The following is a 22,419-nucleotide window of genomic DNA, read 5'->3' on the forward strand; positions in this document are numbered from 1 at the left end:
TGTGGACAATACTGAGCTAAATGGAGCAATGGCCTGGCTTGGTACAAGGCAGCTTCTACTCCAAAGTCCTGCCCTGAATGTACCTCTGCCCTGTGAGAGAAAAGTGAGTGAGGTTCAAGGAGGGGAGAGGTGTATCCCTTTTATTTCTCAACCTCAAGTTGCTTTCAGATTGGGGTGCTGCTCATGCAGATGTTTTTCACAGCATCCACACAACCCTATCATCATCATCAAAACACCACCCTGTAGTTTTTAAACATTTGATTTGTATTTTCAGTAAGTAAAAAGAGCCTATTCTATACCCACTGCCACTGCTGATGCAGAAACTTAATAGTGCATTTCGGGGGTGGGTAGTTTTTGTCACGCATGTGCATTGATATTTGCATCTCCATCTCACACCTCTACTCTGCTTCATCCTCATCTAGGGCACAAGCTGGGCATTTTGTTTCCAGCATCCCAAACAATACAGGCATGCCTATTTCCATCGCTTGCTTCATGCTGAAGGCACGTACAAATTTTACAACCTTGGCCCAGAGGGATTCTTCTTTCAAGATCTCCACACTGTACATGCAGGGGTTTGCCTTGGAGAATGTAGTTGCAGGATATACCAGTCAGGCTTTTAAAAAGACCTCTTTGTCACTCTTCTACAAGACAGGCAAATTTACGAAATTAAATTTACACCCCACTCTTTCTCAGGGAGGCTTAAAGCATGAAAGTAAGACCAAGAGAGGTAAAACTTAAAATATTTAAAAACTGCAACTTTCACAGCCAGGTTTAAAATAGAAGAAGAAGAAGAAGAGAAGAGTTTGGATTTGATATCCCGCCTTTCACTCCCCTTCAGGAGTTTCAAAGCGGCTAACATTCTCCTTTCCCTTCCTCCCCCACAACAAACACTCTGTGAGGTGAGTGGGGCTGAGAGACTTCAAAGAAGTGTGACTGGCCCAAGGTCACCCAGCAGCTGCATGTGGAGGAGTGGAGACGCGAATCCGGTTCCCCAGATTACGAGACTACCGCTCTTAACCACTACACCACACTGGCATAGGAGCAGTTAAATTCCGCGGTGCAACAAAGGTCTGACCAAATAAATGTTTTGGTCTTCTATCTAAAAATGGGGCAGAGGGCTAATTCTGCCTGGGAGTTTCATACATGGGGTTCTGCCACAGAAACGCCTTGTCCGGTGTCACTACTCTTTGCCACCTTAGCCAACGGGACCTCCTGATCATATCATGTAGCCAGCAGGTGTTGAAAAAGGTGTTTCGTAAAGAACTTAGTTCCCAGACCACTTAGAACTTTGCACACATGTTCTGACCACTTGAGTTGGGACAGGTAGCTCATAGACAACCAGTAGTAGTAGTAGTTTGGATTTGATATCCCACTTTATCACTACCTGAAGGAGTCTCAAAGCGGCTAACAATCTCCTTTCCCTTCCTCCCCGACAACAAACACTCTGAGTGAGGTGAGTGAGGCTGAGAGACTTCAAGAAGTATGACTAGCCCAAGGTCTCCCAGCAGCTGCATGTGGAGGAGTGGAGACGCGAACCCGGTTCACCAGATTACGAGTCAACCACTACACCACACTGGCTCACACACAGTGCAGTGCCTTGAGGATCAGAGTGATATGAATCCCTTTCACTGCTCCAAATAACAAACAGGAAGCAGCATTCTGGACTGGGGTGCAGCTTCTGGGTCATCTTCAAAGTGGCCCCATGTAATGCACATTACCGTGATCTATACAGGGTTACTCTACCATGTCTCACTCTAGAGCAAGACCCCCAGCGTATTAACCTATAAAATTATCAACTTCAAGTTTTGGCGGGGGGGGGGTTGCCCTTCCTGAAACATAATAAGGCAGCAAAAGATAATTTAAAATACAGCTTCTGAGCCAATTCTACCTCTAAGCCCTGTTAAGGCCTTGGGCTGAAAATGCTGAGCCCAACACTTTCTATCCATAATCCTTCAAGTAAGGGAAACCTCTGAATAAAACAGCTGTCTTCTCAAAAGCTCACACTGAGCGTTTTGTAAGAGTTATAAATGTTGGCTTTTTGTAACTAATGCTAAAGTCAAAAGGATACCAGCTCTCTCTTGTCCTGGTGCTCCCTTCTAAATGGATTCTGGAGGAAGAAAACGAAGCCCCCTTTGTAATCTGATATCTGAAGCAAGTGGTTCATTCATGTGGTTTTGTGGTAAAGAGGAGTCTGCAGTAGGGCTAGACCTGATCTTGGTATACTGCAACTTCATTTGTTATTTCATTCTGCAACCCTGAGAAAACTCCTCCCAGTTTCACTACATCATCCACCTTTGACTAGGGGTACATGGGGTGTTAAGGGAGGGGTAACATGCTGGGGGACACATTGTGCTCCTTCTGGGGTAGTTTGTCCACCTTTGGTCCCCACACCCTGCACTCAGCTCTCACCTGTGACTCCTGGAAGCTGTCAGCATGAGACAGCGGCCACACCCTGGGAATGGCTCCGACTGACTGGCTAAACCAGATGAGGGTATCTGACAGCTCTCAAACCCTCAGTGAGTTAGGGGCTTTCTCTGAATGTGAATACAGGCTCCAGAAGATGAAGTGGACAAGACTAATAGTGGGTCCCACAGTCAAGAAGGTGGTATCTGCATATGCGGTAGAGGGAAGTGAGGGGCAGGTGGGGCTTGTCCACCTGGGAAGGTGGCCCATCTAGGAGAAGGAAAACTCTGCTGCCTTGAGGGATATCTTCAGGAGAAGTAAAGGCTAAGGAGTAAACCGTACACGTATCCTCAAGACGGATGGCACCTTGTACGCCTCCTTCCAGCAGCTCCTGCAGCCAAGCTGATGCCAAACGGATTGCTTTCCTTTCCTTTGGACCACATCAGTGAGGCCGAGGTGGGGGGTGGAGGTGGCCTTGTTGTCTGGACAGCCCAGGACCTCCACACATACTTCCCAGGCTGTGCCATGGGTAGGTCACTTTGATGCTGCTAACGCAGTGGTTTGGCTTTGCCCCCGGAAGAACAATCCATTGTCTCTCGAGACAGATGGATGCCAGTAACAACCGCTAATGCGTATATCTATCTTCAAAGTGCCACCACACATTCAGCTAACTGTAAGGACCTTCTTCTCCATTGTACAGAAGGAGAAACTGAAACACAGAGGTGAAACCGTTGGGTGGTCTATTATCATGGCGGAAGAACCATGATTAACATTTAGCAGCATGTTACCCCCAGCCAATCCTTTGCTATTTTAAAAGACATTTTGCAGCAAAATCCTGTGCATGTGCGCTCAGAAAGAAGTCCCTCTGTTTTCAGTGAGTGAGGTTATAGGACTGCAGTCTTACAAAAGCTTTCAGCCCTAAAGGGGGACTCAAACATGAATCCAGTCACCCATTGGAAGGAATTAAAAATAGAACTCTTTAGGGCTGCAGTAGCTTACCACTCTGAAAATAGATATCAGCAGCTCGACTTTTTAATTTTTCTTTTATCACATGGTAATGGCGGCTATAGATCTTTGGATTTAGTTTTATTCCCACCATGGGATAAAAAGACAATAAATCTCAAAGCACTTGGTGCCTTATGTCATCTCCTCAATAATGCATGTATGGTTCCCCCCTCCCTCTTGAGGTGTCTATGTTACGGGTTGTATCTTAGCTTTGTACAAAGCCACTCTAAGATCTCTCCTACCATCTCTTACAATCGCATCCAGAGTGCACAAAGAATAACATAGTTTTAATAAGCCTCCAGTGGAAGCTTGCTTGCGTGGGTAGCTTTCTCATTAATCCTCCCTCAACTCACCCCCGGCTTTCGCATGAGAGGGATCTCTTACTGGAGCATAAGAACAATTCCTGGTGTGTTCCCTGAATGGTGAAGAGGAGGAGAGTGGAAGCCCTTAGAAAGATGACCTCATAGCTGCTCTGAATATTGATGCGTAGCTCCCAAACTGAATGAGCAGGGCAGAGTTGGAGGATGTGTGGACTTAAAAGGACAAAGGGGCAAATGTTTGAGGACAAACAGGGAATTTGGATAATTCAGATGGAGCTGTAAAAGCACCAGAGCAGGAGGAGGATTTCCTTTGAACAGGGCTGTTACTGTAGAGAAGGCCCTGCAGCCTTCCCTAAGAGAAGCCCATATGGAAGAGGCTGTTGGTCACGTGACGAAAAGGGCTGCCTGGGAAGTTTTCTCCTGAATTAGGAGGCAGAATGAAGGAAGCTGCTCTATTCCCAAAAGGCAGGGATCCTAATTAAAAATAACATTTCAGCAGTTCATCAACTGCTGTAGAAGATCTGCTGGGCAATTCTGCTTTTAAATTAAGGATACGCCTTTGGGGGAAATCATTCCTGTTAGGAAGAAGGTTTCGCTTTGCAACATGGTGGTGGAGTTGATGGAGGCATCATAATATGCTTTCTCTGTTGCCTGGAGAAGGCCCATTCCAGCATAAAGTGACAGGGTTATGGTAGATCTATTCCTTCTGAACAGCCAGGAATAATATTTTACCTCCATCACCTCCTTCTGGCCCTGCTTTTTAGGGTCCTTCAGCTGGACAAAGGCAAAAACAACAGGCCATTTTGGCCCCACAGCTCTATTAACTTCTCTTGCACCTTAAACTGTATCTAGGTTAGGATGACTTACACAATGATTCTTAACATGTTTACTTGGAAGTAAGCCCTGTACGCAGACTGAATATCCTTAGAACCTTAAAATTCTTCTGTGGCAGCCACATACATCCCCCCACATACAGATGGAGCAATTACAGTATTGCACTGCGAAACTTGCCCCAATAGAGCCTAGTACTGCCACAGCAGTCATGTGCAGACCAAGTAAGAAAAAGCGTTCTGCATAGCCAGAGATGGAACGAGTAATTTTTTGGCCAGCTGAGACAACATCCCTTGCCCTTGACTGCCCCAGGGCCATCTTTTGTCATTATTTTTGAATATTGTACCCACGTGAGGTTCCGGTCTGTATAAAGTGGCCAGAAAGGACTGGGAGGGGACTGGCATTCGGTAGAGGTTGGGAACAAAAGGATGTGCATTGTAAAGAACGAATGCAATCTGCTGCCAAACTCAGGGGCGGTCTGGGGGGCGGGCAGGTGCTGGAAATGGAGGCTGTGTCACAAATGGAATGAGCTGGGCAGAGATTCATCACCCAACACGTCCCCAGGGATCTTACCACAATAGTAAGCTGAGCTCAGAAGTAGGCCATGCCAGTTTGGAGATGCAAGGGGGTGGGGGGATGAATGGGGTACAATAGGAACAGAGGGTGGCGGGTGATCAGAGAGAGAGACGCAGAAAGAAGTGTGGAGAGCCAGAACTGGGGAAAGGCGTGTTAAGTTGGCTTGAGGGCGCGCTTAGATTCGCTACTAGAAGGGTGCGTGGGGGGGGGGTGCAGGGGAGGCGCATAAGATCAGAAGGTTTGGAACGAACAAACACCTGAATTTTTAAAGGAATGCATACAGGAGAAACAAATGGCACGAGGCAGGTGCTGAAGGTCAGAATAGAGCTGAGAAGAAGCGGCATGAGGAGGATCGCGGGGGGGGGGGGCAGGGGTGCCCAGTAAGTGCTTGAGGACGTTTGTAGGGTCTGGAGCTGGGAACGAAGTTTAGGGGGAGGGGGATCTCCTCTTTGTCGCCAGCAAGGACACGCCGCTTCTTCTATCCTCGGGAGTTGCAATACATCCCCCTTCCTCCGCTGTCCCCTCAATAACTTCTCTTCAACCGCGAGAGGCAACCGCAGGATCGCTCTCAGCCGCAGAAAGCGAGCGCCGAAGTTCAGGAGAGGCCTCGGGTGTCAAATCATGCCCGCCTGGTGGGTTTACAAATCTTCGCGGTTCCGGGAAGAAATGAACTCTCCCCGGCCCAGAGGCGGCTTTGGCTTTTTGGCCACGCGGGGCTTGGAGTGCGCGGGACTGGCGAGGCATCCCGAGGCAGCGCGCAATCTCCGAGGAGGCATCGCCAGCGCTTTCTCCTCGGCGCGCCTGCTCTGCGCTCCGCAGCAGCATCCCCTGCTCGTCGCTCCTTCGGCAAGTCGAGGCGCATGGTCCAAATAGACGGCGGGCAAAACTTCGCCCCGCTCCCTTGCCCGGGATTCCCGCCGCTGACGGAGCGGCGCGCTTCTCCCCCCCCCCCCCGTTGCCAGCCTCGCGGCGCATCTTGCTGCAAAGTTGATCTCGGCTTGTAGGGAATTTGGGGCGGGTGGGAAGGTGCTCTGTGGAGTCCCTGATGCCCTCCCCGTGGCGGGGAGTCCTTCAGCGACCGTCCCCGCGCAACTCCCCCAAAGTTGGGTACTGGGCCAGACCCGCGCGCGCGTTCACACGCCTCGATTCCGCCTTTTTACTTACCTTCGGGGTCTGTCCAGGGGGGTCCTTGCCGTGCCTCCTCCTCCTAGTCCCACATTGTCACCCGGAGAAGCGTCTGTGACAACTGGGAGTGACATCAGCCCGCAACAATGAAATCAAAGGCTTGACAGGCGAGGGAGGCCGAAGCCTCGGGACTCTTTTGCCTCCCCCTGCAATCCCGCCCAGCCTCCCTCGGCCCCTCCTTTGCTCGCCGGCTCCCTCCAGGATCCAATTACAGCGGATAAAGGAGACACTAAAGGAACAATGCACACTGGGTAAGACCATCTGCCAAGGACAGGGACATTCCACGCCCCCCCCCCTCCCGGCAACGCAGATAGCTCACCCTCTTTTGTATTTGGCATTCATTTCCCGGAAAGCGACCCGCCGCGGGCCCCGGCCGCCTGGGGTCCCGCCATCGAGGGCAGGGTGGAGCTGGAGGCTGGCCTCCTCCGTTCGGGCTGCAGGACTTGCACTGCTTCGTTTCACGCTGCTTAGCGCTCGCCCTCCCTTGATTTGTTTACTCGAAATCCAGGTGGCCGCCTTTGCCTGCTTGTTGTCTGCCCAGAAGCCTGCCTGATTTCTTTTGATCATGCACTTTGGGTGGTTCAGAGATCTTGTCCCTGCTGCCCCACTCTGTGGGCTCTCTCTCAGGTCACTGGGCGCTTGCTGCGAATTAATTGTGGGCGCCGAGCAATTCTTTTAACTCAAGAGGAGGCCAATTGTTGGAAAGTGAAAGAGCCCCTGATTATCCACGGGTCACTCTCAGTGCTTTTAAACTTATGTAGTTCATTCATTGGATTTCCTCACTGATTGAGTGCACAGTTCTGAGGCTGGCGGAGACTGAAATAATTTACAAAGAAAACCCTATGTTTTCCCCAGGGATTCGGGTTATTGCAATGAGCCTCTCCTTTCCCCAGTTCCGTTGCATCAACTTCATTAAAGCTGAGCACAATAACTTGTCATTATTGTCAGCAGAGAGGAGAAACGCCCTGGTGCATCTGCAGCAGCACAACTGGACACTTTGATTTGCCCCAACTACAACAAGACACATCTCCCATATTGGTCTCTACAGCCACAGCAGACGCTGCAACCTTCCAACAGCTTGACCTCACCCCCAAAGGCACATTCCTTCATCTACTCCTGAGACAGACAGGTGCCAACAACATTATTATTTGGATACTCTTGATATCTGTGTTCTATGCACACAGTATCTTCCCCCATCATGGTTCAGGAGGATTTGAGGTACTTGATTATTACAGTAACAGGGACCCTTTCTTGGCTAAATTTGTCATTGTCCAGTCAGCAGAGTGGGCCTTGTAATTCAACTACCTGTTTGCAACAGAGAATAGGAGAGGACCGAAAATTTACAATGGAAATAATGAAGTCCTTAGCATCCCATAACAGCATCCTGCTTGCCATCCTGTAGTCATGCAACTACTGTTTAAGTGTATGTGTCTAGTTTAGCTTAAACAAAAAAAATTCCTTCCAGTAGCACCTTAAAGACCAACTAAGTTAGTTCTTGGTATGAGCTTGCACACTTCTTCAGATACACTGAAACAGAAGTTACCAGACCCTTCTATATAGTGAGAAGGTGGGGAGGGGTATTACTCAGAAGGGTGGTGGGAATGGGTGATTGGCAGATAGCTGTGATGAGCCTGTTGACGACTCTTAATGACTGCAATAGGTCTTACAGGAAAAAGCAAGGGGGGAGAAGGTGAAAAATGGCTTTGTCATGTATAATGAGATAAGAATCCAATGTCTTTGTTCAGACCAGGTCTCTCCATGGTTTTAAGTTTGGTAATAAGTTGCAATTCAGCAGCTTCTCTTTCCAGTCTATTTCTGAAATTCCTTTGTAGTAAAACAGCTACTTTGAGATCTTGTATAGAATGTCCTGGGAGACTGAAGTGTTCTCCTACTGGTTTCTCTATCTTGTGATTCCTGGTGTCAGATTTATGTCCGTTTATTCTTTGACTATGGCAGACCAACACGGCTACCTATCTGTAACTAGTTTAGCTTAATATAGAGTTGTTGGTGTCAGAAAAATAAAGGCATATAGAGCTGATTCGCATGTGCAGGTTAATCACCTGGTGGCTGCAGTGTCATCATGATGACATCCATGTGTGAATGATCCATCATGGTCTTCCAAGCACCACAAGCATGTCACTCATCAGTCCCAAGCCCTATACAAGGCAAGTTGTTGGTGTTAATGTGTGTGGCTCCCATTTACTCATGCAAATAAATCTATGAGTGTGTGCGTGCATGCACCAAGGTAAAAGGTAAAGGACCCCTGGATCGTTAAGTCCAGCCAAAGGTGACTATGGGATGCTGTGCTCATCTTGCTTCAGGCTGAGGGAGCCACTGTTGTCCACAGACAGCTTTCCAGGTCATGTGGCCAGCATGACTAAACCACTACTGGCGCAACAGGACGCTGTGATGGAAGTCAGAGCACACGAAAACGCCATTTACCTTCCTGCCACAGTGGTACCTGTTTATCTACTTGCACTGGTACGCTTTTGAACTGCTAGGTTAGCAGAAGATGGGACTGAACAACGGGAGCTTACCCTGCTGTGCGAATTCAAACTGCCGACCTTATGACCAGCATGCCCAAGAGGCTCAGTGGTTTAGAACACAGTGCCACCCATACTGAACCTTTGCAATCTATACAACATTGTCCTATAAGAAAAGAGAAGGTACGTTGCAGAAAGGGACTTTCAGAGTACCTAGGTTTACTCACTGAAGCACATCTTTCAGGTGGGGAAAGACAGTACCCAAGAGGGTCAGTTCCCAGTCTGACATGGAAAAAAATTCTTTCCCACCCCATATACTGGAGCCAGAAACAGGGAGTGTAAGTGTAGAAAGAAAGAAAAGAAACCATATCTCTATGATGCCACCCAACACACTTGAATCCTCACCTTATGGAAATACTTGATAACCGAAGGACTGTAGTTGGGTGGAAGAGAACTGCTACAAATGCAAAAGGGGAGGAGAAAACCCCTCCCTGGCCCTATTTGTCCACAACAGAATAGAAACTGAAGCATGGGATGAAGAATGCTGTTTCTATCATCTAACAATTGCCAGCATAGCCTTGGCAGAGGAATGTGACACTCGTGTGGGATGAGAGAGAAAAGCTGCACAGTAATGTGATCTGCTGCTGCTGGCTACCCAAAGAGAAGAGTTGGGTGCAACTAACCACACAACAGGTTGTGTGTGCACTTCACCACAACTGCTTCAGAGATGGTGGGGTGGGGAGAGGGAGCCTGTCATTGTACACCCCATGACTACATTTAAGGCTTAGTGCCAAGCATCTTATCTGTCAAGAGTAGAAATGTGCCAGCCCTGAACCTACTGTAAGGTAGGACTGTGGATTGCGGAAGCATTGCCTTGTGTTGATGATGGAGCCAAGCCAGCATTGCACAGAAACACCCCGTGGTGGACAGGGCATAGATGGATGGGTAAGTAACAGGAGCTTCTTGGAAGCTGAGAAGGGAAGGGAGAAAGTGTGGGCCTAGGGCCATGGATAGGAAAGGCAGATTTTGGCGTGGTCAATGTGACTACTTCTGGGGCAACTCTATGGCTGTGAAATGTGGGGAGATGGTTTGCCAGTCCCTTGATTGGCACCTAGATAGATGATTGTCATTCACGGGACTTCAAAATTCCTGAGCATATGTCTGTTCCTAAAGAAAGGACGTGTTAGCTGCTATGAGAAAATGAAAGGGAATGGCGCTCTTTTTTTGCACAATAGATACTTGTTGGGTGGCTTTTATTTCTAGTTCTATTGATTTTACGATCATGTGTGGACATCCTGATGTTTCTCACCTCAGCTTCAAAGCAATGCAGCTACCAGTGTCAGTGAAAAACAATAAGAGGCTACTCTGCCACAGAGCTTTCCCCTTTCTAAAGCTACTGCAAAGTTGACTTTTCCCTTCTCAATTTCTAGCTGCCTTGAAAATCAGGTCTACCAAAGGTATGTAACTGCCTCTCCAAACTTATTTCTTTACTTATGCATACTCCATGTTTCCTTATGAAATAAGCTCAAAAGCAGCTTACCTGCCCCCAAAAGCTACTAAAATACACAAAGCCCTGAGGAAAAAATCCACATGACTAAATACATTTTGTATAATAAAACAGATTCAGCATAAAAACGAGATGGGATTTTAACCCATGCTAAAAGCTCAGCAAAATTAAAAGGTCTTAACAGCTCACCTGAAGCTTAAACAGAGAGGCTGTACAGTACTGGGCTCTTGTGGTGCAACAGTGATCTCAAATGGAAAGCGGGGGGAGCAAAAACTACATGGGGGGCGGGGAGATGAGAAAGAGGACAGGGCTCCAGCTCCTTTAATAGTGGAGAAGAAGAAGGTATTTCAGTTGTAGTTTGTTGGAAAGGGGTGCCACCAGGAAGTAGGGGGGGAGTCTTTCCCCAGAGGGATCTTTGTCCACAGCCCACTCAAACTGACACCATGCTTGCCTGCTCCTCCTTTACTCTGATATTTGGCCTTCAGCCAGTCAATGACTTCTGCAGCCTCAGCATAGGAAGCTGCCTTATAATGAATCAGCCCATTTCATCCATTTAGCTCAGTACCGCCCATACTGCCTGGTAGTGGCTGTCCAGGGTCTCAGACTGGGACATTCCCAACCCTATCTGAAGATGCCATGGATTGAGCCTAGGGCCTTCCCCATACAGATGCTCTGTGTTATGGCCTCAGGCCCCTTTGTTCAAACTGGATTGCAGTTGTAGCTAGCTAGGCTCCAGGCCTGACACTAAGGTGCTCACACCTAGATGAATGGCTACCAAGGCTGTGTGAACTGTGATTTGCAGGAAGGCCTCGTGTTTTGAAGTAGAATAGCAAAAATTAATTGAGCTTCTGTTCTGCTCATATTCATTTTCAAAGTTCTGTGGACAATCCAGACTGGATGAGATTTTCTTCAGACATTTTAGTCTTGTTGAATGCCAGCATGAATAGTTAGAGAAAATGGATTTTTTTTTCTAGAAATAAGACACCCAGCTAGTATCTCTTGGCCTGAAAATGCATTGAAGGTCACGTCACCTTGGCAGATTATATTCTTGGCCAATATAGCTGTTGCTGATCCTTGAGATTTGGATATCGCCCCATAAGAGATACTTATTTCACACCGATGGTATTCCACATATGGCTCCACTCCACATTCCATTTACTTTGATGTGTTTTCGTGCCACAAAATTTCAGTAGCGAGCAACCCAACTTCACTGACATGCCAGAGCAGAGCACTCTCCCTTCCTTTGAGGTGCAGTCAATCCCAGTGCTTTAGATCCTAGCTATAGATGGAAGTTGCTGACTGTGTGGGAATCAGACTCCCGGACTTGCCAGCCCCCTGCCAGCAAATCCTCTGCCTAATAGGATAAAGTTTGGTTTTTGACAGCCATCACAGCCTTCAGCCAGTCAGGGTGCCATGTGACGATTAGAGTCCACCTCCCTCCTTCTTACTGCTGGCTCCATCTGTCTGGTCTCCATCTGTGGAAAATGAGCACAAGGGAACAAGGCCAGGTGGCTCTGGAATAGCCGTGCGGCTGACTTTAACCTGTCTCCCATCTGTTCACCTTGGTCATTAGTTTGGTAATCCCCTGGGCATTTAAAGGAATCCATTTGTGCTGTTACTCCAGGGGCTGGCAAGCATTTTCTCTTAAGCTGTAGAAAGCTAGAGCATCTAATTCCATCTCATGTGGATAATGGGAAGAGGCAGTGCACTGATGATACAGGAAAGGTGGCAATCAAAGGGACCATATCTCAGTGGTAGAGCACATGTTGTGCGTTGGCCAGCCAGAACGGACCATGTGAATCTAGATTGATAATGGCTTCCTCTGTGTTCTGCACCAGTTCTGCTAGGAAGACATTCCAGCACCTCCCATGATTTGCCTGATTATATTTCCTATGAATCTATCCTTCCCTTACATTGTTAATTATGCCTGTGCATGAGCATGCCTTAGCTAGGCCGATTAGTATGTCTATCATTTCAAATCCCTATTACCCAAGGCTACACCTAATTTTGAAGACTGCTAAGGTTGGAGGACCCAAGACCAATATTGTTTATGCTACAGCCAGATTTTCATAATCTGAGTAAGTGCACATTTACTAAAACTAGAAATCTTTCAATAGCCCTAAAGGAAATTTAAAAAAAACTACATTATTAGTTCAGATTTTGTCTTTTCCTTACAACTAGATTCATCATAACAACTCCCAAGACAGTGCTATTTTCCAGTGTTAGGTTCAAAACCCAGCTTTTGTGTTCTAAATGGCAGGCTGAGCTTTCTGGATTATAATCACAATGTGCTCCCCATGTCTATAAGCCAACCTGGAAGACTAGTTCAACTAATAGCAAACATTCTCCCCAACATTCCCACATTCTCCAAAAACCTACTCCGAACTACGATGTCAAATGTAATTGTGGAGATAGGATGATTCATAAATGTGTGGTTGAGCTACATTAGAAAAGAATACATCAACAAAATAAGCAGAAGTATAAATCAATGTTTTAATTGATTAAAAAAGGTTTTGTGTTTTTACAAAATGTATCATTTGCACAGCTGATTTAATTAATTTTCTTTATCCAACTTTTATTATTGGAAGTCTGCACTCTTTGCTAACTTGACAGTCCATTTGATTCCAAGCAAGATAAAATTGTTCAGGTATAGAGTAGCAGTGGTGAGTGATGCTTCCTCCCTCAGAGCACCCCAACTCTTCCAAGGTGCATAGCAGAGATAAGGAACACGTGGCTCTTCAGAGGTAGTTGGACTCCAACTTCCATCACCCCCTGCAAGCATGGCAAGTAGAGAAGGATGGTGGGAGTTGTAGTCCCAACATAAGGAAAGCCACAAGTTCCCCAACAATAGTGTTCAGTGCCATTGCATTTCTTCCTTCTACTATTGCAACCTTAGACAAACAATACTCTGACATATCCCATATGTTAAACTTCTAAGAAGACTCCCAGAACCATCTAGTAATTTAATCACCAATGAGAGTGATAACCGTAGAGCACGAGGATGTTTCAAAATAGGTAGCCACATGTTCTTGTTGGGCTCAGGCAGAAGAGGTGATAGTATTTAACATATGCACATTGTTGATGAGCTGCAGTCCTATGCAGATTTCCCTGGGGGTAACTTAATGGGACCTCTGAGCAGACATGAGTACCAGATTGCACTGTTAGAAAGGGGAAGCCCTGGAGATGCTAAAGGTTTTGTCATACAAAATTATCCTCCCTAAAATCACTGAGTCAGCCTTAGCCCTGCCTTCTAATAATTGCTCACCACAAAGCAGCTGGCTGCCACTATGCACGTCAAGAATACATAGTCTTGCCAACCCAAAGCAGGAAGAAACAGATTCTGACAAAGAGATGGTGTGTACACTACAGCAGTGACAGAGCAAAAGGTTCTGAAATAAAGACAGGTGTCGCCTGGCAAAGATGTCAAGGGCAAAGATAGCTAAAAGTTCCAGAGAGCAAGGCGGGCAGTCTCTGAACAGACTGCTTGGTTGGGGAAACGTACATTGCCCCACCTTCATGACATCTGTTTCAGCTAACTCAGCATGCTGGCTTGTTGCCTTTTGTGTTCATTTAACTACAAAGAGGGGGAAATTTCACAATCATGGGTGTGATGAGGAAGAGGTGGATTTCACACCAGATCGTGAAATGGCAAATTTACACTGAGGTGCCAACGTGCCTGTGTAACAGATCCATATTTATATATTAGGGTGACCCAATAAATCCCATGGCCAAGGGAGGGGAAATGGGGGGTGGGTGTCATTCTGAATATGCAATTCATGGAACGCGATTCTATGATTCTATTAAGCAATGAGCATGTTTTAGATGCAGCATGATCCATCTGCTAAGTATTTTAGTTCTATAATTATTGGATTATTGGGTAGTCCCCAAAGGACTTGGCTCCTGTTCGATTGCCGACTGAATGGCAGAAAGAGAACCCAGTACCCAGGAAGCAAACACCAGACATTTGTGGAAGCCACTGATCATTGTGGGTGGGTTGGGAGCAGGCCGGGCCAGTTTGCTCTTCACTCTATGCTCTTCAGGAAGTCTAGGAGCCCATGGTGCCACTCATCTGGCTTGTCAAGGTAACAGGCATGGCCTGCCCCTTTCATCAGCATCACCTTGTGATTAGGTAAGTGCTTCAGGTTGTTCAGGCTCACTTCCCCCAGCTGGGCGTCCTGGTCCCCATATACGATGAGCGCTGGTGTCTAAGTATGGGAGAAGAGAAGTCAAGTGTGGTCAAGTCAACAAACAAGGAACTTCCCCCTTCTTGGGTGCTTTCAACAAATATCTCAAGTGAAACACAGGTTCAAGGTTGGAAATAACTCTATGCACATATAAACTGTATTGTGCACAAGCTCGTACCCATGTAGTGTCACTTTTGTGCATGTGTTGGTGGCAGAGCTCACCACCCCAATCCTCTCCCCCCATCCCACTCCACCTAGATGTCCAATTTACCTATACTAAATGTGCAAAGACAGCTTGTGTCTGCCTTCTTCACTGTAATTGGCTTGATCTGTGCCAAACAAAAAGTTCAGGAAGCTAATATGTGCTTGCTGTCTCTTTGATCTCTGCGTTATTCAGTGTTTAAACCTTTATTAATGGTATTACTGCCAGTAGAATTATCCTTTCCTGGTTGCAGTATCTTCTCCTAGCAAGGAAAACAAACCTCTCCCACATTTTAAATAGCTCAGAATATCTGCGGTAGAGATGTTCAGGATTCATAGAAGTACAGAGAATTCCCACTGCTGTCAAAGCTATTGTCTTACAGGGTTACCAGGGCTAAAAAAAGGTCACATTTGCAAGGGGAGATTTTGCATTTGCCAGCCACATTTGCCTGGGCAAAGGCACACCCCAGAGATTAATAGGAGGAGGAGCTTAAAATATTAAAAAGTGAGGAATTTGGACAACAGTCAGATCAAGTGCTCTGCGTTTGCAAGAGACATTACAAAGCTACACTTAGAGGTTAAGGAACACTCAGAGATTTACAGCAGTTACAATCTAATCCCTCTTGCTTCTAATGATGCATTTTCTCTTCTGTGTAGAAGCAGACTTACTTTCCTTTCTCATGTAAAAGATCACACTTATTCCATCAACCCACTAATGGGGAGAAGGCTATCACAGTAGTTCTTTTTCTCATAATAGTGAAATGATCCCTGCATCATACTATCCTTGCAGCAGTTCTTATGAGATGACAGGCAGTCATTGCAGAAAGAAAAAAGCAAACAAGCTTCCCTGTTTGTGTTTGTAGGCCTGATTATAGGCCTGCTTTGCATCTCTGAAAGCGGTTTTGTGCCTGAGAACGAAGCAGTAGGCACTGCCCTCTAGTGATTAGCTCAGGAACCCTTTCCCTGTTGTATGCAATTGCTGATACAGACGTACCCTGGAAGTCGAACGGAATCCGCTCCGGAAGTCCATTCGACTTTCAAAATGTTCGACTTCCAAGGCGCAGCTTCTGATTGGCTGTAGGAAGCTCCTGCAGCCAATCAGAAGCCGCATCAGACGTTTGGCTTTCATAAGAACGTTCGAAAACCAGAACAATCACTTCCAGTTTTCGATCGTTCAGGAGCCAAAACGTTCAGCAACTAAGCTGTTCGAATTCCAAGGTACGATTGTACTGCTGTTCTCTGTATTCCCCTCAATTATTTTTCAATGTCATTTAATTTCCAGGGCTGGTGTCAGAGGTCTGCACTGCAAGGCACTGGCTGAGGCCCATACCCTTGCATAGTCATTTGCCCTCTCCAGGAGTATCAGCAGTGGCAAGATTAAGGAAGAGGAGCTGCAGTGTGGTGTAGTGGTTAAGAGCGGTGGACTCGTAATCTGGTGAACCGGATTCACTTCCCCGCTCCTTCACATGCAGCTACTGGGTGACCTTGGGCTAGTCACACTTCTCTGAAGTCTCTCAGCCCCACTCACCTCACAGAGTGTTTGTTGTGGGGGAGGAAGGGAAAGGAGAATGTTAGCCGCTTTGAGACTCCTTCAGGTAGTGATAAAGCAGAATATCAAATCCAAACTCTTCTTCTTCTTCTTCTTCTGGTCAGCAGTGCCAATTGGGCATTGACAGAGAGGGCTCTGAATAAGCAGTAGTGACAGTAGCCAGGAGATGAGCCCACCCAGGTAATTTTGGCCTAGGCGCACCCCCCCCCAACATCTGCACTGTTAAGTATCATTGGCTGAAACAAGACCTGCCCCAGTTTTAACCTCAGAACCCCCTCCCCTCTGCATGCCTAGCCGCCCGGCGGACGTACTTTGACACCGGCGTATTGTGTGGCTGAGAACTTCTCTGTGCAGATGGGTGCCACTGGGACATAGGCTTTAAGCATCTCACTGTGCTGGAAGAGGAACGGAAGCGAATACATCCCGCTGAGAGATGGGCTGATCACCACCGCCTGGTCTAGCTTCAGGGCCTCGAAGACAGACTTCAAGAAATTGGCTGGTGCTGGCTCTCCGACAGGAGCTGGGGCAGTAGCCTCTTTGGAACGACCTAATCCTGGACCGCAAGAAACAAGACACTGCACGTCACACATGTTCTGTGAAAAGGATGAATCCTGATTAAATTGGGTGGAGGAATGAGTACAGGGTGGCATTTCAGTGCTAACAAAGCAATGTGGATGTTGGACGGGGGGGCGGGGGGGGACACACCCTTGCATGCACAAGCAGCACCAATCCAACAATGAACATGCACCTGAAAGCTCCCTTTGTGCTCTGTTTCACTTTAGGTCTGGAATTACAACAAGCTTACAAACTGTGATTTGAGGGGGACTGCCAAACCAGGGTCTCAAAGCATGCTTTGAGGCTGATTTTGAAACCACAGTTGTAACTAACTGTGATTTGCTACTGCTGCCATTTATTTATTTTTCATCCCTAGTGCTTTATAGAGTCCAAGAGGTCAGGTGTCTGACCCAAAGAGCTTTCAATTTAAAATCTGAAATAGAGGGAGAGAAAGCAGGGGGTGAACAGGGAAGCCAATAGCTGGTTGTTTCAGTTATACGTGTTTAGACTTAGCCACAGGCTCAGTTATAGTGGGCAGTGGTGTAGCGTAGGGGGTGCGGGGGCCCCGGGCGCAACATCTGGGGGGTAGGGGGCGCAAATCCACGGGTTAGGGGGTGCAAATTACTTGCCTTGCCCCGGGTGCTGACAACCCACGCTACGCCACTGATAGTGGGGCATGGGAATTAGGACAGGGATGGGGTTGCTGGACTTTGGAGATAAATACATGCTCATCCTGGATCCAGCTGTTATGTCTAAGTTCAGGCAACGTTGATAAATCACAGTTATGGCCATTGCTGAGACTTCAGAGGACTGAAGAGGATGCTGCTGCAGTATGGAGATGAAGCTCACCATTGAAAAACAAAAGCAGGTGAGCAGCCCTAAACCTTGGCTTGCCTGTTATACCCAACTAAGCCCAAGCATAGTTGAGGATATTTATCTTTGGTTATGACATCCATGGCTTGGCAAGATATCTGAACTGAGCCAAATGTGTATGATCAGAACCCAAAGGCGCACACACCTGCATGACAATTTTGCACATGTTCTTCCATACATGAGTGAGACTTACCACATTGTTAAAAAGCAAAACAAGAATGAGGGCCTGGGTGCCAGCATCACCTTGAGGAAGGGCCAGGTTCTTACATTACAAATTATAACTGCACTGGAGTTGCCCACAGGTGTGGAAGTGATCCCTTCACCTGTCAGGATCCAGACATACCTGGCAGATCAACAGCCACAGCACGGTATCCTGCTTCTCCCAACTTAGACAGAGTCTGCAGGTTTAGCCACGTCTCTGATGAGAAACGGATGCCATGAAGCAGCAAGACAGAGAACCGGGGGCTCTGCTGAGCAGGCTGGACCTGCCGGTAGAACAGCGTTTGCCCGCCCACCGTGATGGTGCTCTCGGTCAGTTGCGTGGTGGTAGCAGCCATCACTGCCAAAGAGGGTGTTCTGGGAAGCCTGAAAATGAGAGCACCAAACAAAAAGAAGAAAATGGAACAAATAAATCATGGGGTTTTTTTAAGAGGAAGGAGATGACACTACTTTATTTTCTGACTGACAAAGCTGGCACAAAATGGTGTGTGCAGAAGTGCTTACATTTAAAGTGTTTAAAGCCCTAAATGACTTAGGCCACAAATATTTGAAAGGCTGCCTCCTTCTTTGCAAGTCCCTTGGGTGCTAAAATCGGTGGAGGGAGCCCTCTTGGTTGTTCCACTGCCCTTAAAAGCTCAGGGTGGCGGCAGCCAAGGAGAGGGCATTCTTTGTGGCGGCCCCTAAGTCATGGAACTCCCTCTCACAGAGGTGAATCCTGCATCTTCATTATACAGCTTTAGGTGAAAGCTTATCTTGGCTTTCAACACCTGAGGCAAGGGATCATTCATTAGTATTGTAAGAACTGCAGGAGGAAATGCTGGCTTTGCATTGCCTTTTCTGGTTAAAAACCACCTTCTTAATGCTTCTTTCCTCAAACTGGCCACAGGTTTGCAAATGGGGGGCAATAAAATGTTGAGCCACATGTGTAGATAGGTGACAGCTGTATGTGTACTGTGACACCATTGAAAAGCATTGTGTGTAGATGGAGTGGCAGAACTTTCAGATCTGTGTTGGCCCAATTCACACATACAAATCGCCGCCTGAGTTTGCATTAACCTGAGCAAGGTTTGCAGAAGCCTGCTCACAAGACCTCATTTGTACAGTTCTTCTCCCTTCAAATCTGGGCCTATTCTAGTGTGCTCTGCAATCCAGTTAACAATCTCCTAGCTCAAGATCTGACAGTTGTGTGAATTCAGAGGAATGCCAACAGCACCCTTTTATGAGCCAATGCTGCCATTTCATCTCCTTACAAACTCAGAAAGCAAACAATGCTTTCACCATCTCACCTAGTCCAGCCCACTTCCTCTGGGGGTTCAAAGTATCCTGAGCTTGTGTGTGGAGGCAAAGGGGTAGAAAGGTGGTGTGTGTGTTTGTGTGTATGGATATAATCAAGCACACAGGAATAATGTGTAGAGAAATCAAGTGATGTGAATCGCGCTATCCTGTTTGACCCACCAGCACTTATCTTACTGCAGTGCAAATACTGTGAGAGCTGGGGTGTAATCTGCGGTCATATATAACTGTAAAATAATGCAACAGGTCGGGACACCAAAGTGATTTGAGGCACTGGCAGGACTAAACTATGCAGCCCATTTTCACCATCAGTATTTATCCAGGGGACATTTTAAATAGTGAGAAAGAGAACAAACACCTTAGAGTATCTGCAGATCATGTTCCTCACCTGGGATTAGGGAAGTGGGCGTAGCTTCCAAGCAGCCTTAGTTTCACACACTGATTTAGTGTTTCGTCCAGATGTTATTTCCTGCCAACCTAGCAGTTCAAAAGCACATCAAACTGCAAGTAAATAAATAGGTACCGCTCTGGCAGGAAAGTAAATGGTGTTTCCGTGTGCTGCTCTGGTTCGCCAGAAGCAGCTTAGTCATGCTGGCCACATGACCTGGAAGCTGTATGCCGGCTCCCTCGGCCAATAAAGCGAGATGAGCGCCGCAACCCCAGAGTCGTCCACGACTGGACCTAATAGTCAGGGGTCCCTTTGCCTTTGCCTTTACCAGGTGTTATTAACTCATGTGTGATTATATACACAAAGAGCATTCACATGGTACATTCAAAGAGTGTACACTCTCATCGCCCACACAGATAGTTGAGCTGTATAACTCAAGAAGCGCACACTTGGTTCCACAGAGACTTAACTTTTGAACAAGCCTATAGGGTGGGGGAGAATTTAAGCGGCCAGGATTCATTTTATGCAATCACATTCTATATGTCTTGCAAGCCGCTTGGGAACCCAGCAAGAAGCTCCTTAAACTCGCCCTGCCTGGGTCTTTCCTGCACCTTCTTATGAGTGCATGGCGGGGCGGAGAGAGACAACTTCTGAACTTTGTCCCGTTTCCTGGCAGCTGCAATGGAATGGCCAAGTTACCAGCTCAGAACGGAGGAAGAGCTCTTTGAGACAGGCAGGCAGAAAAGCGAACCCACCACCTTACCCTCAAGTTGCTCCCTTTACGAAACAAAGACACTGGAAGCTTCAGGAATGCGCCACTGTCCGTCGTGTCCGATCGCCGAAAGAGTTGATGCTCCCCTCGACTTCCGGATCCAAAGGTACCGTCGGAAACCCGACGAAAGAGAGCAACGGGGGCGGAGGCTGGAGGGGAGGGACAAAATGTGGAAATATACAGCATTTCTAAGCAAAGGTTCGCGCGAACACTAGCGACACCTAATGGACATCAGCAAACTCATCTTGACAAGTAATGGCACTACAAGCGATCTTAGACGAGCAGCCTAAACACCGGGAGGTACGCAACACTTGGGCGTCCATGCGCACGTGGGCTGCACTGCACAGATCCAATTTTGTCCCCCTGCGTGCGCTCTCGCGCACTTCCGTCCACATATGCGCGCTTTCCGTCTAAATTTGTCTCTGTGTTTCCCACCCACTTTTGTGAGCCGTGCGTGATGGGCTATACTGGCCTTGTGTGATGTCCCCTTCTCTCAGTTAGTACAGTACTGGATACCTGAGGGCCTTTAAGGGCATGCATGCAGGTGTTTTCCTGCACGGGGACACTTCTTCCTTATAATTTATCTGGAACAGTGCAACAACAAACTCCCACCAAAGCCAACATTTCAAGCATGCTCCAAGTAGGCAAAACGGCCAATTTTTTAAAAAAGAAATAAATAAAAGTGCAAGAGTAGTTTCAAAATTTAAAACAAATGCATGTGTGTGTCATGCACGGCCACTACATAGAGAGTGAGTGACCCATTGCCAGTGCAAGGAGCAGCCAAGCAGGTGCAGACACAGGCAGCTCAGATCTTACCTTTTTCTTTCTTTCTCCTTTTACCTGTAAGGGCTTTGTTTTTGCTTGCAATGCAGCTGTTTTGAATAAATGCTGTCATACATGAGACAGTTGTTGCTGCTGTTTTTAAAATACTGGGAGTGTGCCTTTGGCAGCAGCCTGTAGAAGTAGGTGCGCTGCATCTTTTCCCTTAGGCTGGTGGAAACAATATGGCTAGGCTGCGTTCAGGACTGAGGAGACAAGAAGATAATTTGAAGTACTTTGGGATTTGTTTTTAAAAAGCACAAGCCCAGACAAACTTGTTGGTCAGGCACAGGGTCCCAGGCAGGTTCTAGCAAACATGACTGTGCAGGGAGTATATGCCAGTGGTGGGAAAAGCTGACAGTGAGTGGTGCCAGAGACAAATGCTCTGGATTACCTAATAAAGACATCCATTCATTTTTACAGCCCTTTCCGGTTGTTCTGTAACTACCTAAGGGAGGGGGAACACTCTAATTAAAAAGCCAGGTACAATAAAAGGGAAATTAACAGGGAGGAAGAAACTCTCATGGGAAGTGTAAGTTCGGGAAGTGTAAATTGCCACATAAAATGAAGTCGCCCACCTGTGGTTTGAAACAATTAAAGATTTGAAGTGCTAAACTGAAATCAATCCCCCCTCCTTTTCTTTTTAAAACAGTCAACAAGTATAATATGTTGTGTGTGGGGGGGTGATTAACAAAATCAACCCTCCTGACAAACTGGGAATATCCCCTCATTCCCCCAAGTTTAGGATATTCCACCATTCTTCAGCAGAGTTTCTTTTTCTATGATAAAAATGAGCGGCTCACATAAATGTAAACTAAGTTTTAATAATAAAGAAAACTAACAAAATAACACAATGAGAGAAACTTAAATGCTTAAGGAATGAAAGTAGGTAAGATGGGGGAATTGGAAATGCGAGGAAATTATGTAAGGAAGATAGAACGTTGGTTTGGGGGGATGAAAGGGAGTTTGAGACTCGAAAGAGTCAAATTATAGGTGATGAAAAGATATGTTATAAATGTTTGGTTGAAAAATGAAAACTTAATAAATATTATCATAAAAAAGAGAGAAACTTAAATGCAAGATGAGGCAAGTCTGAGGCAAGAAACAAGAAGACGCAGTTGGTCCCTCTTAACTGAACAGAACAGAACTCACACTGCAAGAAGAGGCTGATTTGGAGCATAACACAGAAGCCCCGCCCACCAGATACCAAACATTCTACCATTCAAATTAGGCCCCCGTGTTTTTCTTACACATTA

The 22,419-nt window shown here is 46.8% G+C and overlaps 2 protein-coding genes across 2 annotated transcripts in view; both read right to left on the reverse strand.

Annotated features, from left to right (window-relative positions):
* Nucleotides 1-6,473, reverse strand: part of PCBP4 (poly(rC) binding protein 4) — a 38,942-nt gene extending 32,469 nt beyond the window's left edge. The window contains exon 1 of the mRNA XM_081900337.1: nt 6,300-6,473. The gene's annotated coding sequence lies outside the window, so the exon portion shown is untranslated. The remainder of the gene's footprint in view (nt 1-6,299) is intronic.
* A 6,501-nt stretch (nt 6,474-12,974) lies between these two features.
* Nucleotides 12,975-21,361, reverse strand: LOC309363880 (putative protein-lysine deacylase ABHD14B). Its single transcript, XM_081900403.1, has 5 exons — nt 21,161-21,361; nt 20,336-20,493; nt 18,016-18,257; nt 16,556-16,797; nt 12,975-14,515 (listed from the first exon to the last, which is right to left on the reverse strand). Exons 3-5 carry the CDS (start codon nt 18,227-18,229, stop codon nt 14,333-14,335), a joined length of 639 nt encoding a protein of 212 aa, XP_081756529.1. The 5' UTR covers nt 18,230-18,257; nt 20,336-20,493; nt 21,161-21,361; the 3' UTR covers nt 12,975-14,332.
* Between the last annotated feature and the right edge of the window lie 1,058 nt (nt 21,362-22,419).

This window comes from Podarcis melisellensis, assembly GCF_964234715.1.
Source record: "Podarcis melisellensis genome assembly, chromosome: 2".
NCBI lineage: Eukaryota > Metazoa > Chordata > Lepidosauria > Squamata > Lacertidae > Podarcis > Podarcis melisellensis.